Source organism: Brassica oleracea, chromosome C3 (genome assembly GCF_000695525.1).
Source record: "Brassica oleracea var. oleracea cultivar TO1000 chromosome C3, BOL, whole genome shotgun sequence".
Taxonomy (NCBI): Eukaryota; Viridiplantae; Streptophyta; class Magnoliopsida; order Brassicales; family Brassicaceae; genus Brassica; species Brassica oleracea.
The window spans coordinates 14,026,590-14,042,491 of record NC_027750.1 but is presented as its reverse complement, the minus strand read 5'-3'; the positions used below and the strand labels follow the sequence as shown (position 1 = coordinate 14,042,491).

The following is a 15,902-nucleotide window of genomic DNA, read 5'->3' as shown; positions in this document are numbered from 1 at the left end:
GACAAGTTGCCCTTAAGGTCATGTGTCTCAGTATGGAATGAGATATATAACTTTTTCATCATATAGAAACGATTAAAAAAACAACAGAGTTGGTTTATAATATGTGCAAGTCAGCTACATACCATCATATACATCTCTTTTTTTTTTTTTTGATCAAATACATCTCAAAACATGAATAAAACAAGGTAAAACAAGTGAGGATTACAACATTATGACGACACAAAATTAAAAAAAGAAAAGAAACAAAAAAAACACTATGACGACACCCGCACATGAACCACAAAATTCATTACAGTATGAAACCACATTATTACCACAAATGTAAAATAACATATACACATTATTACCGTATTTTAATGTTTTCTAACATAACTTTGTAACAACCCGCCCCCATCTGTTATTATACCCATCATCTCTCTGTCTCTCATATATATACTAAGCTGCGAATCTCATCATCATCTCTCCAGAAGAACTCTGTTTAGCCTCTCTTTCCAATCCAATTCAATCGGTTCAAGAACACATACTAGTGTAGAAAAGATGCCGGGTTTAGCACACAGGGATGAACATTACTCTTCTGGGTTTTGGTCCAAGGACGTTGATGGAGTCAGCTACAATCAACTTCACAAGGTATATCACGTCTCTACTCAAGTGTTTAGGTGCTTCTAATGTGTGTGGTTGTTTGCTTGATTTAATCTGAATAATTTGAGAGTAATTCAATTTTGTTTTGAACTATTTTATACAGTTCTGGAGTGAGCTGTCGCCGGAAGCTAGACATGAGCTTCTCAGGATTGATAGGCATGCTCTGTTTGAGCAAGCTCGTAAGAACATGTGTTGTTCTAAATGCATTGGCCTGCTGCTTGAAGGCTTCTCGCAGATTGTTTCACATGCGAAGTCATTGCAACAAAAAGGAGATCTTACATGCAACAGATCAAGAGCTTTAAAAGATGGTAATCACAAATGTATCGGTGAGTTGCATGACCCCGCTGTTGATCAGTGGGGAGGTCTCACCGCAACACGCGATGGATTACTCACAGTTCCTGACTGCTATTTGTATGCAAAATCTTTAAAAGGGCTTCAGAATGTGAGTTGCATCCAGAGTTTCCTTATTATATGTTGGGTCTGTCCAGTTTAGTTTGGGTTAATTTATTTGGCTTTATATAGCAGGTGTTTGAAAGTGCCAGAGCTCGAGAGAGGAAACGTGAGTTGCTCTATCCTCATGCTTGTGGAAGTCGTCAAGGGATGGTTGGTTATGGTAAAGGCCATGGAACAACAGGAGACACATGTGCTTTACATACCACAAGTCTCTCTTGTGATACATTAGTAGCGTTTTGGTCTGCACTTGAAGAGGAAACTAGACTATCACTGTCGAGGATGAAAGAAGAGGATTTCATTGAAAGACTAACTAACAGGTATAGTATATTTGACTTTGAGGGTCTTCCTGATAGGTACAAGCATACATATGAGAGGAGGAGGCTCAAGAAGAATGGAAGTTCGAAGTTCAATCGGGAAGCTTGAAGCTTGGAGTGTTTGAAGTCATTAAAGAAGATTGAAGAGTTGAAGTTTAATAAGGAAGCGTGAAGTTTTACAGATAACAGATTAAGTCACGTGCTTATATAAAAGAGAGGATATAAATACTAGCTAAGAGTTTGTTAGACGGTTACGGGAGTTTACAATTGTGAATCTTAGCATATGAGCTGAGAGCTACTCAGGTGATAGAGTAGTTGAGGATTCAGGTGATAGAATCCTCCATTGTTGTAATCTTCGAGCTGCTTCATCAATAAAGAGTGTATTTCCAGTAGATACGATCATTGATCTTATCAATTGGTGCGGTGAAACTGTTCGAGCTCACGCGGCAGGGCGATTGCGATCGGAACATTCGGGACGAAGACGAGATTCCAATCGATCGAAAGCAGAAACGGCGAGCTAGAGGTGCGATCGAGATTTCAACGAGTCAACAATGTCAAAGGCAAAGATGATACCGGAGAATCCGATGTTAGGTTCCGAAGAAGAATTTGAGATCGAGGAAACCGATATGACGGTCGAGTTCTTGCGCGGTGGTTATACGAGGCTCAATCGAGCTATGAAGGAGGTGGAGAATAACCAAGAGAAGACGAATCAGGAGCTCAACGCGATGCGACAGATCCTAGAGCGCCTAGATCCACTACGCAATCAACAACATTCTCAGCCAGGTTCGTCGCGGGATCAGGTACATTCTCGACACTGGGAACGGAACCGGGAAGAACACTCGCTAGGTTATCGATCTGGGAATATGAATTTGGATACTAGAGATTCAATGTTAAAAAAGATTCCAATGCCTGTGTTTGCTGGAAAACAACCTTACGTATGGATCACAGACGTAGAACGATGGTTTAGTATTGGGAGGTATGAGGATATGGAGAAACTGGAGTTGGTGGCGTTAAGTTTGGAAGGTTGTGTGAAGAAATGGTTTGGTTGGGAGCTGAAACGGAGAGGTTTTCAGAACTGGCAAGAGTTTAAAGAGAAATTGGTTTTGCGGTTCACAGAGTCCATTGAGGAAGAGCCTGCGAGCCGTCTCATTGCACTCCGACAAACTGGCTCCGTAGGGGATTACATCAGTGAGTTTGAGGAGTTATCAGAACTGGTTTCAGGGCTAGATGATGATTTTCTGATTAAGATCTTCTATAATGGTTTGTCACAAGACATGAAAGAGGTGATCAGAATGAAGGAGCCTAAAGGATTGGAGAATCACATTGCAGCCGTTCTCAGAATGGAAACAAGCGCATTTTGTCAAGTCGTGGGTGCTGGAAGCAAGTCTGAGCCGAGATTTCAACGACAGTCACACTCTAACGCTCTGCGATCTTCTTCGAGTTATAATTCACATCGTTATGGAGCAGAATCAGATACTAAGAAGACTCAACCAGGAGCTAGCGCACCACACACGGGCAATCAACAGAAAGAGGGCCACAATAATCAAACACCCTCAAATGTTCGGCCTCGTCTGAAGTACTCTAAAGAGGAGCTGGATAAGATGAGGAAAGACTTTATTTGTTTCAAATGTGGAGCAAACGGGTGGACACGAGCTCATGTCTGTCCAAATAAGGAGTTACGTATCTTAACGGTCATCAATGGACTAGAAATGGAGATTTTGGAGGAAGAAGAAGTGATGGAGGAAGAAGAGATTGTGTATACTCCGGCGACGGAACTGAGGGTACTATCACTTAATTCATATTTGGGTAGACATGCACCCAAGACTACAAAACTTTATGGGAAGATAAACAATGCAAACGTGATTGTCATGTTAGACAGTGGCGCTTCCCATAATTTTATCACACCTGATACGGTGAAGAGGCTCAAATTGAAAGTTTATGCTGATAAGAGCCTCGATGTTCTGCTAGGCAACGGTGTGACAGTGAACAGCTTGGGCGTGTGTAAAGCTGTTACATTCAGTTTAGCAGAAACCGAATTCATTTCGGATTTCATAGCTTTGGAGTTGGGAATGGTTGATGTTATTTTAGGAATTCAGTGGCTGGAAACACTGGGAAAATGCGAGGTTGATTGGAGGAAGCAAGAATTGTCATTTGTACGCCATGGCCACAAAGTGACATTGCTTGGGGATCCCACCTTGCATTGTTCTTCACTTTCATTAAAGTCATTGTCTCCTATCTTTAATGCTGATGCAAGAGGAAGAGAAGCGCTCTTGTTATCAGCAAGCGAGGTAACAACAACGATTCCACAAATTCCGAGAAAGCTACAGCTACTCTTGGATGAGTTTGATCACGTGTTTATAATGCCTACGGGATTACCACCTTTCCGTGGCTATGATCATTCCATAAACTTACATCCAGGGGTTACTGCGATATCTGTGCGTCCCTATAGGTATCCTCATGCCACCAAAGTAGTAATGGAGAAGATGGTGGGTGAGATGTTACAAACAGGGATTATCAGAGCAAGTACAAGTCCCTTCTCGAGTCCTGTTTTGTTAGTCAAGAAGAAAGATGGCTCCTGGCGTTTCTGTGTCGACTACAGGGCCCTGAACAAAGTGACTGTACCTGACAAATTTCCAATACCAGTGATTGATCAGCTATTGGATGAATTACATGGGGCTACAATCTTCTCCAAAATTGACCTGAGGGCTGGATATCATCAGATAAGAATGAAGGAATCTGATATAGAGAAAACGGCTTTCAGAACAGTGGAGGGACACTATGAATTTTTGGTCATGCCATTTGGACTGACTAATGCCCCGGCCACATTTCAAGCTTTGATGAACTCGATTTTTCGGCCATACCTACGCAAGTTTATCCTGGTTTTTTTTGATGATGTGTTGATTTACAGTCGCAATGAAGAAGAACATGAGCAACACTTGCGCATAATACTTCAAGTTCTGGCAGATAATCAGTTATTGGCTAACAAGAAGAAGTGTTCCTTTGGTTTGACGCAGATTGAGTATTTGGGACATATCATATCACATAATGGAGTGGCTACAGACATTAATAAGACGAAGAGCATGAGGGAATGGCCAATACCAAAGACGGTGAAACAACTGAGAGGATTCTTAGGCCTCACAGGATACTATAGAAAATATGTCAAGGATTATGGCACTATTGCAAGGCCATTAACAGAACTCTTGAAGACGGACGCGTTTTGTTGGTTACAAGAAGCACAAAATGCCTTTGAGCGTCTAAAAGCAGCAATGGTTTCAGCGCCAGTCTTGGCATTACCAAATTTTGAGAAGCCTTTTGTGATAGAGTCGGACGCGTCTGGGTTTGGGATAGGAGCAGTGTTAATGCAAGACAAGAAGCCAATTGCGTTTTTCAGCCATGGTCTCACACCAAGAGAAAGATTGAAACCAACTTATGAAAGGGAACTCATGGCAGTTGTGATGGCGGTTCTGAAATGGAAACATTATCTGTTAGGAAGGAAATTTATAGTTCACACTGATCAGAGGAGTCTCAAGTATTTGCTGGAGCAAAAAGAAGTCAACATGGAGTATCAGAAATGGCTTACGAAGCTATTGGGTTACGACTTTGAGATCTTGTACAAACCAGGATGTGAAAATAAAGCAGCAGACGGTTTATCGAGAATTGAAAAGGACGAGGTGTTTCAGAGTAGCTTGGTTTGTTTGGCGTTGACAGTACCTTCAGTTATTCAGATACAAGAGATATACAAAGAAATTGCGGAAGATGCGACGTTACAGAAAATGATTGCATTGGTTAAGCAAGGAGAGTCGCTGAATCCACACTACAGAGTGATCGATGATAAACTATGGTATAAGCGGCGACTGGTGATTCCTAAGCAATCAATATTAATTCCAACGATCCTATTTGAATGCCATGACGGGAAGATTGGAGGCCATTCAGGAGTGTTGAAAACAGTTAAGAGGGTTCAGACAATGTTTCATTGGGAGGGTTTATACAAGACAGTTCAGACGTATGTATCAGAATGTGGAGTGTGTCAAACACATAAATATTCGACGTTGACGCCAGCAGGATTATTGCAACCTTTACCGGTTCCAGAACGTGTGTGGGAGGACATTTCGATGGACTTCGTAGAAGGGTTACCAACGTCTCAAGGCATTAATGTGATCATGGTGGTGGTGGATCGTTTGAGCAAGTATGGGCATTTTATTGGACTGAAACATCCCTTCACAGCAGTTGATGTGGCTACTAAATTCATGACAGAAGTGGTTCGTCTTCACGGGTTTCCTAAATCGATCGTATCAGATCGGGACCGCATATTTCTGAGCAATTTTTGGAAGGAGTTATTTCGTCTTTCAGGGACTAAGCTGAAGTATAGTACCGCTTTTCACCCTCAGACGGATGGACAAACAGAGGTATTGAACCGTTGTATGGAGACATACCTACGCTGTTTTGCATCAGGCCATCCTAAGACTTGGGGCAAGTTCTTGCCCTGGTCTGAGCTGTGGTATAATACGTCTTTCCATACGGCCCTTAAAGCAACTCCATTTCAGGTTGTTTATGGTCGTGATCCTCCACAGTTAGTACGTTTTGAAGATGGCTCCACCACAAATTTTGAATTGGAAGCAGCATTGAAGGAGCGTGATGCAATGTTGGCTCAGATTCGTCTTCATTTGGCTCGAGCTCAATCGTTGATGAAAGCACAGGCAGACAAACATAGGAGAGATGTTCAGTTTGCAGTGGGTGATATTGTTTATTTGAAGTTGAAACCATTTCGGCAAAACACGGTGGTTAAGCGTTACTGTCAGAAGTTAGCTGCAAAGTACTTTGGCCCTTATGAGATTACAGAGCGTGTGGGTAAAGTAGCTTATCGCTTACGGTTACCAGCGGAATCTAAGATACATCCTGTCTTTCATATCTCGCAACTGAAGGCTGCCTTGGGTCAGGATCAGGTGCTTCAGAGCATTCCGCCGACGTGTACGGATTTAGAGAATATTATGGTGGAACCAGAGGAAGTACTTGCTTCTCGTGTTCATGCGGATGGTGGGGTGGACATATTAGTGCGTTGGAGGAATTCATTGGATCATGATAACTCTTGGATGTGTTTAACGGAGTTTGTAAATCAGTTTCCAGAATACAAGCTTGAGGGCAAGCTTGCTCTCAATGGGGGGAGTATTGATAGGTACAAGCATACATATGAGAGGAGGAGGCTCAAGAAGAATGGAAGTTCGAAGTTCAATCGGGAAGCTTGAAGCTTGGAGTGTTTGAAGTCATTAAAGAAGATTGAAGAGTTGAAGTTTAATAAGGAAGCGTGAAGTTTTACAGATAACAGATTAAGTCACGTGCTTATATAAAAGAGAGGATATAAATACTAGCTAAGAGTTTGTTAGACGGTTACGGGAGTTTACAATTGTGAATCTTAGCATATGAGCTGAGAGCTACTCAGGTGATAGAGTAGTTGAGGATTCAGGTGATAGAATCCTCCATTGTTGTAATCTTCGAGCTGCTTCATCAATAAAGAGTGTATTTCCAGTAGATACGATCATTGATCTTATCACTTCCTATTAACTCATTGCATGCATTACTTAGTTTCTTATTTATCTCTTTCTTTGTTATATGGTCTTGTGAGTTTTTCCTTTCGTCATTAACATACTCACATGCTGGCCTTTTTTAACTATATATAGATTCAAATGCAAGAAGTTTTGTAAAGACTGCAGAAGAAATGTTATTCGGGAGTTTAAAGAACTTAAGGAACTTAAACGAATGCAGAGAGAACCGCAATGTACCGACTGGTTTTGTGTTGCTGACACAGCCATTCACTATGAGGTCTTTAACTTTCTTTAACATATTCAACCAATATACATACCTGAGAAGTCTTTATCTTTCTTAATTAACATCTATAATTTCTCAGGTAGACAATGATTCTGTGCGAGCAGATTGGAGTCAATATTTTAAAGAGAATGATGGATATCAGTACATCGAGTGGGCTATTGGAACTGAAGAATGGGAAACCGATATCCTCAAGTACAAATATGTAGGCAATGATGGGAGCGCTCAAGTCAATGGCCTAGACCTTCGTGGATTACACCAATGCTACATTACTGTCAGGGCTTTTAAAGACAATGGCCGCTGCTCCGAGGTATCAGTCAAAGCTCATGCATTGAGAGGCCAGCAATGCGTTCACTCCTGGCTTGTGGTTGGGGATGGCTTTGTTTCGGTTAAAAGAGGGGAATGCCTTAGAACGCTGTTTGACCATGCTGAAGATGTGGAGGAACAAGAGGTAAAGCCTTTTAAAAAATGTATACAATTTGGTAAATATGATGTTTCCTTGTTAAAATATTATTATGTTGTTTCCAATGTTATATAAGGATGAAGTGCTGGTTGATAAAGATGAGAATGAGGTTGGTGGTGAGTGTTTGCGTCCACAAAAACATGCAAAGACTCCAGAACTAGCTCGAGAGTTTCTTCTAGATGCTGCAGCTGTTATTTTTAAGGAGCAGGTTTGTTGTTATAGAATCTCCTCTTAAGTTCACATTCCAATTGATTGTTACTTTAGTATGTGTATTCATTTCTACCTGTTTCATAATAATGTTTTAGGTTGAAAAGGCATATAGGGAAAGTACAGCCCGTCAAAATGCACACAGTATGTTTGTCAGCCTTTCATCTAAGCTCTTAGAGCAACGTGTTCACATTGCCTGCAAGGAGATTGTCACCTTGGAGAACCAGGTTTGTGTTGCTATCTTGATTCTCTTTGACAATCTACTCAATTTGTCAAGGCGTTTCTACACTTACAGTTCTACTCCATTGTCTTTAACGCTTGCAGAAAAGACTTCTCGAGGAAGAAGAGAAAGAAGAGGAGAAAAAAGAAAGGAAAAGAAGAAAAGAAAGGGAGAAAAAACTTCGGAGAAAGGAGAGGTTGAAGGAAAAAGAACGAGAAAAAGAGCAGAAGAATCCAAAGTTTAGTAATAAACCAGTTTTGCCAAGGGAAGAAGACGGGTTCCTGAATCTTGATGAGGAAATGAACACTAGTGTAAGCTGCGAGGAGGAGTCAGCAACTGAAACTGGAGATGTAGATGAAGATCTGTCTCCACCTGATGATGATGAAGATGGTTGGAAACGGGTGATTTACAACAAAGGAAGGCAAGAAGTTATAACCCACTATTGTGTCAGAGAGGTTATAATAGATGATGAAGATGGAAAGGGGTGCTTTACAACAAAGGAAGGCAAGAAGATGGAGGAAGTTGGCATAAGACAGAAGAAGAATGATGACATGTACTTAAAAGATCCTATGATGAGTAGAGCCTCAAGTTTAGATAACTGCTCTTCATGCCTTAGTGAAGGAGATAACAATGGAAACACTGAATCCCACTCCATGTCTGATTCTGAAGATGTCAGTCAGCACTCTGAAGGAAGAGAGAATCTAGTGTTTTCTGAAAACTATATGCCTGTGGACCAAACTCAGACTCTGGAGCCATTGGAAGCAGCAGATGAAAGGAGAGACATGGAAAGTCCAGGTCTCCAAACTGATAGTGACGAAGACTTCTTCTCCTTGTTCCACTTTGGTGGTCCGGTTGCTCTGTCTAGAGGAGGAAGTAAGTCAGGAGATTATGTCTTTGGTGATCTCACGGGAAATTGTAAGAAAAAGAAGAAAGAAAGCATCGTAGGTGAAGAGTACAACTTGTTTGCAAAAAGTAACAGCTTGAGGTTTTCTATCTTCTAAAAGGTTTTATTTATACAATCTCTTTTGACTGTTTTGTGGTTCATCATTACTCGACAAAATATCTTTTGCTTGTTTTCTTTCATGTAAAGAAAGATCTCTCTGTAAGTAGGGGTGTCAATTCGGGCTGGCCTGGCCCGGCCCGGCCCAAACCCGCTAAGCCCGTAATAGCCCGGCCCGGCCCGGCCCGAAAATTATTTGGGCCTAGAATTCAAAGCCCGGCCCGGCCCTTATAGGGCTATAGGGCTTTTCGGGCTTTTGTAGACTTTTCAAAAAATAATTTGTCATTGTCACTTCCATCGTTTTAATACATGTGAATTTTCATTAAAAAAAAGAGTTTCATTTTTAAAAAATAAAAAATTTATAAAGTGAGTTTAAAATTTTCTTCTCTATCACAATTTTTTTATTTTTTCGTATGCTTTAAAAACATTTTATACACAAACCAAATTTAATAAGATTTAAATAATCAATTATCAATTAAAACAAAAAATATAAGAGAACAAAATTTATGATAAACATGGTCAAACGTTTCATACTTTGTATTTTGAAAATAAAAACATGTTGTACATGAAAGAAGAAGGTACTTTTGTAAAATTTAAAATGTAACACTTGTAATGATGAAACAATAAAGTGCATTAACAACTTTTATATTTGCTTTATTAGAGTTTGGATAAAAATATTAAAATAATATATCAATACTAATAATAGTTTCAATTACAAGAAAAAAAGATAATATTTACGCTAAAATATAAATTTCGGGTTTTCGGGCCGGCCCTAGCCCAAACGGGCTTAAGCCCAAAATACCCAAAGCCCAAATGGGCTTAGCCCGAAAGGCCCAATTTTTTTTGGGCTTATAAAGCGAAGCCCAAGCCCGGTAATTTTTAGGGCTGGGCGGGTTCGGGCTACGGGCTTCGGCCCTAATTGACATGTCTATCTGTAAGTGTGTTTTAGTATTTTTCTTATCAAAGGTTCTGATTTACTGTAAGATGAATGATTCTTCCCCATTGTTTTTTTTTTTTTTTGATAATCCAGGGTTCTCCACTTACGTGGATCATTCTCTGGGCCCGGTTAGACAGCGGTCCACTTCACCCGGGAGGGCTTAAACCTTGGCTGGGGACAAGGCCCAACACCCAATACCGCATTTGATGACAGGATGGACAGTTCCCCTCCGCCTGGCGTCGAACCTGGGAGCATGACGGTTGGCCCCCAAGGTCTTTACCAAACGAGCTACCACATCCCGTCGATTCTTCCCCATTGTTGGGTGCATTAAACAAAACATCTAAAATACAAACAGAAAGTGATCTATAGTTTTTTTTCTCTGTAACATGCATGATCCTTTCCTTGCTTTGCTGCTTCAAGCCTGAGTACATGCACCTGTTACAAATGTTGGATTAGAAGCTATGCGTAGCGACTCTAGTTGGGCCTAGATAAGAAAGCCCATAAGGCCCATTATTGGGTAGATTACGTAGCGACGGCGGAAACATTCTGAGAGAGGAAACGAAGAGCAGGTTGATCGGCGATTGAGAGAGGGGGAGATGGGAACTAGAGAAGTATACGAAGAGAAGCTGAGACGTGCGAATCTAGAGTATGATCCGACCATGAACCCTGGTCTTGGTTCCGCTCGCTGTCCACGTTGCCTTTCTCTCTTAACCCCTAACTCTGTAAGCTTCCCAAGTCTTTGTCTTTGTGTTTTTAGGATATTGTCTGAAAATCAATTTCATTTGTTCTTCTCACAAATTTTCATCAGGAGAAAGGAGAATGGACCATCACTCCAGTTCTGCACGATGCTGCTGCTGTGGTCATTTCAGTTTAACATTGCTAATCTCATATACATCTTATCTATCTGAAGAATTGTGTTCTGTGTTTAGTTTAGCTTGATTTCATATGAATTTTGTATTCTTTGATGAGAATCTGTATTCTTACTTAGGTGTAAAAGTTTCAAACTTTTTATTCGTTGGCTTTTTTTCTTCTTCAGGTTATTGTTATTTTGGTCTGTTGCAATTTCTGATTTTAAGATTTTTTTTCATTTGAAATTATTGATCTTGGGTGGTTGGTGCAGAGCATCATAGTCTCCACATATCCTCAGTTCACTGATTTGTAATTCAAATTATAGGTTTTTTGATGTTTCCTTTAGTATGTTTTCGGTTGGGGCTACCATGACATGTAGTAGATAGCATGAAATTTGATTTATCTGTTTCTGATTACGCATCTCGTGTGCTATATAGGCTGGTTCTGGTATTGGTGGCTTGCTTAGTGCCGTCAATGCTTTCAACACAGGTAATCTCGTATGATGGTCTTGTGGTTTTTAATTACTTATCATTTCTACAGTTGAGATCTTTATCTCTTTTTGGTCTTTCAGGGATCCCCTATCTTCAGAATCGGTTTCCAGGGTCAAAGCGTCTCTCTTTTCTTGTCGGGGTACGCATCTTATCTCTTTCCCTTGCCTTCTAGTTCTAGAACTCTGTCTGTTTCCCGGGTCAAAGCGTCTTCTCACTTACTGCTTTTGCTTATAGGTTCCATTGCTGCTAGGCTATTCAGGTCTAGGGGCTGCCTTTGGAGGTAACATAATTCTTCTCTTGCTCACTTGCTTCTCTTGTGCCTAAATATTGATATATATATACATCCTGCGTTAGTGATTTTGTGTGTTTGAACTTGAGTGATGATTAGCTGTTTGAATTATCTGTTTTATATCACCCCGAAGAGCTTATGTCCATGTTGAGTTCGCATATCTAATGAGAGGCTTCTGATAGAATAGTATCCTCTTTAGAGTGTTAGTTTCATCATCATGTCCAAGGTGGTAGTGAGTATGTTAATAGAGGCTTTCGTTGATATACATCTGTATGTTTTCTTTCAAGAAAACACCTGAACATTGTGATCCTGTATAATATTTGGTAGGTTATGCACTTCCCAAGTTTGCTCAGCTTACAGTTACCTCGTATTATGCGTCTTCAAGTGCTTCACATTATGCGATCTCTATGCTCACCCGCCGCATCGAAGAAGCTCATCTCTCTCGAACTCAGAAAGAAGATGTAAATTGAAGTCATGCATAGATAAAACGAGATTCTATTGCACTTCTCTGTCTTAGTAGCTTATTTCAGAGTCCTTCTACTTGTTCTATAGCTTATACCTTGGTCACTCCTATAAAGTTAACTAGGGATTGACCCGCACGGTTTAATTTTTATGGTTTTATAAATTTTGTTCGTTATTTTATAATTAGTGTTATATATTTAAGATGTTTGGTCGTATAACTAATCTAAGGGAAGTACAAATAGTATTTAGCCCTGACTTTTCCATAAAAATTACTATCTTTATGCCACTGCTCTTAAAATACAATCGTTTTGTTTAATTATTAAATCACAATTTTTTTTTGTATACACCAGATCTGAACAGAATGGGTAGATACGTTTTCTTCTCCTCTTTTTGCTATAGAACCTTCCAACAATTCTGAAAATATTGGAATTCTAAAATATGATTCACGTAGACTGATTTTTCTATTGAACCTTCCAACAATCCTAATATATGATTCACGCTGATTAAATATTTTGAAAATGATACTATTCTTTGTCTGTAAAGGTTTATTAATTTTGTCCAGCCTGCGTGTGAGATGTTCCTCTATGGCCTCCACAATCCCATCTCCGCCTTTTGCTGCACAATGTCTACAGCCCCATTCTGTCTCTCTGCTCTGTCGTCATGGCTGCCGCCGGCGAAGATAAAGCTGGATTCCATTCCAATGGTTAGCTTCTCCGAGTTTTCACTTTAGGTCCCTCGAATTCTGATTATTTTCAAATGGACAAAATGCTTTGGGAATTTAAGAAAACATCATTCAAATCAACCCCGTATCTTTCAATTGTGCCATACAGACCCCGTGAATATTCCAATTTTGTAACCTTGGTACCTAAATTTTATGATGTTTTCACATTTACCACCAATACTACTAAATTCACAAGAATAACCTCACAATTTTACCCCAAACTTTTCAAGGGTGCAGTTTAATCCCTTTCTATGAAATTATGCATGTGAAATGCAATATATACACCTAATATGCAATCTAAATGATTAAAATGAGGTAAAATTATATGTTAAAGGCCATTAAAAACAGTATATACCACATACATACATCCATATTGGTGTTTGTTTTCGATTTGTAGTATATAACATTTATGATGAATCAAAAATTTTAATTGTTTATAATTTGTTGGTTGCTCATTAGATACTAAATTAATCAAAATAATATGTTATATAACATATTCACAATTAGTAATTTTTAATTACATTAACTGTTTTTGATGTGTTTATTTATAAACTAAAAAAATAGAATGTTTTTATATGAATAAATCAATCTTTTCAAAATAAAATATTTTACGTCAAATAAAATATTTTATGTCAAATAAATTAACTCCTATTTTAATAAAATAGATTTATTAAATATACACATATGACTTGAATTATTGGAATATGTCCATTACGATGTACTGACTTTTTAAGTAAAAAATGTTCCAGTTTAATAACATTAATTAGGTTTGCTAAATTTCTTTAAAAAAAAAATCTGTTCTTATTTTTTTTTACATTTGTCTTATTTTTGAATGTTTTTGTAACTTGGTTTCATTATTTTTTTGGTTTGTCTAAACAATGTATTTGTTTAAAAAACTCAATAAAAATTTTGAACTTTATATTCAAATTATAAACAAAATATTTATAATATAGTTTAATAAACCCCACAAGTATACTTAAACCTCTAATACTTTACTGTTTTTTTTGCATCATAATTTATTGTTTAATTTACCAAATAAACTAAATAAAAATAGAATAAAAGAAAAACATAATCTCATAATTTGTAAATGAAGACATATCTCATTGAACAAAGCACACCAATGTCAAACCTGAAAAACATATGAATCTAATAACTTGATGAGTATAGACAACTTAATTTATCGAATATTCAGAAGTTTAAAATATACTCCCTCTGTTTCATAATACTTGATGTTTTGCCTTAGTGCACAAAGATTAAGAAAACTACATTTTTCTAAAAAAATTATTTTAAAGATATAATTTTAAAATCTGTTAACCAATTATAAAAAAGACTGTAAAATCTAATTGGTTGAACAGTTTCCAATAAAGTTAAAGTTAATCTTAAAATCTCAAAACTTCATGTAAATTGAAACAAAATAATCCTTCTAAAACATCATCTATATTGAAACGGAGGGAGTATGATTTTGAAGAACAAACATCCGCGCGGGCGCGCGGATCAAAAGCTAGTTGTATTTATAAGATTTGGACTGAATCTGGTAAGAAGATTATTTTTGGTACAAATATACAAACTCCTTTCAGATACATTGATTATTTAGATATTTTTATGTTTCTACACATCAAAATCAAAATCATTCAGACCCGGGAGGACCCAACTCAAACTTCATACATAAATTTTTAATATCTAAGTGGCGTCTAATTTCAAAACCCAAAAAATTGATCCCGAAAGAAACAATTTGTACCTCAATGAGTATCTGAATGTCCATACCTAACTGATTATGCAAATAAATTAAAAATAAAACTCTTTCTATAAATTTGGCAAAAATAAGAAAAATAGAAATATTTTTTTTATTTAGTAAAATAGTTATATGAAGTGAAACATTAAGTGACAATAAATGTAATACTTTTTAATTATTTTGATTTAAATTATTATTTTGTTCACATAACCTATGCCTTTGAATTATGTGTTTGGCTATGTAATCTTTCACCAATTGGAACTAAGATAAAAGAAAGTTTTAGTAAAATAGATTAAACCAAACTATTAACCATATGCAAAACTCGGTTATCTTACATTTTTGTTTTTTTATAATTGCACAAAATTAATATTGATTAACTAATAAATAAAAATCTACATTATTACTTTTATGGTATTTTTTTTTTTTTGACAGCAAGACATTCACAGACTCATATTGACTCTGTAAACCAAACCGGCAACTCCACATCCATATGAACGATGAAAGACGGTTGTTTCCTAGCACTACGTGCCAAGCTATCCGCCATTTGGTTCTCCGTTCGGGGAACATGGATGATGTCTGAGTTGAAGAAGCTTCTTCGTAAAAGCTTGATATCTTTCAGATAGGTTTCAAATGCTGGCCATTCTTCTGGTTCCGAAACCATCTTCACCAATTGAGAACAATCCGTTGCAAACGTAACCTGAAACTGTCTTAGATTCTTCATACATTCCATTGCCCAAATCAATGCCTCCACCTCCGAATGAAGAGGAGACAGACACGCCCTTACATTCCTTGCTCCTAATAAACCATCAAAACCTGGTAAGGTACTATACCATCCTTGTCCCGAAAATAGTTCATTCTCTTTCCACGAACAATCTATAAAACACCAGCGTCCTGTAGTTTCTAATGTAGGTCGGGCCTGTACTTGCCTCTCCCTTCGTTGATCAGTGTTAACCTGTGCTTCAGCCCAAAGTGTCGATTCCAGTTCTGCTAATCTAAGTGTTTTCCTTGGATCCATATCCAGATTACTAAACACTTTATTGTTCCGACCTTTCCATATATACCATAATATCCATGCAAATTGGTGGTCATCCATCTTTGGAGTAACTCGCCAAAAGAGATGATCCATGTTACCAAAAAACGAACAAGTTGGAAAAAAATCCGGACTCGATGGTATTTTAGATAGTGCCCACACTTGACGTGCTGGAGGACATTCAAAAAACACATGATTAATTGATTCCTCCGGGTCTCCGCATCGAGCACAACAAATTTCCCCTTGTATTCCTCTCCCCCGCAGATTCTTCATTA

The 15,902-nt window shown here is 38.2% G+C and overlaps 2 protein-coding genes across 2 annotated transcripts; both read left to right on the top strand.

Annotated features, from left to right (window-relative positions):
• The first annotated feature begins 416 nt into the window (after positions 1–416).
• Positions 417–9,218, top strand: LOC106328979. The gene is made up of 8 exons (XM_013767534.1): positions 417–627; positions 743–1,081; positions 1,165–1,409; positions 7,082–7,223; positions 7,309–7,677; positions 7,766–7,897; positions 7,995–8,123; positions 8,221–9,218. Exons 1-8 carry the CDS (start codon positions 538–540, stop codon positions 9,115–9,117), a joined length of 2,343 nt encoding a protein of 780 aa, XP_013622988.1. The 5' UTR covers positions 417–537; the 3' UTR covers positions 9,118–9,218.
• A 1,389-nt stretch (positions 9,219–10,607) lies between these two features.
• LOC106332133 lies at positions 10,608–12,352 on the top strand. The gene is made up of 6 exons (XM_013770605.1): positions 10,608–10,775; positions 10,862–10,912; positions 11,340–11,391; positions 11,474–11,532; positions 11,628–11,673; positions 12,010–12,352. Exons 1-6 carry the CDS (start codon positions 10,650–10,652, stop codon positions 12,150–12,152), a joined length of 477 nt encoding a protein of 158 aa, XP_013626059.1. The 5' UTR covers positions 10,608–10,649; the 3' UTR covers positions 12,153–12,352.
• The last annotated feature ends 3,550 nt before the right edge of the window (positions 12,353–15,902 follow it).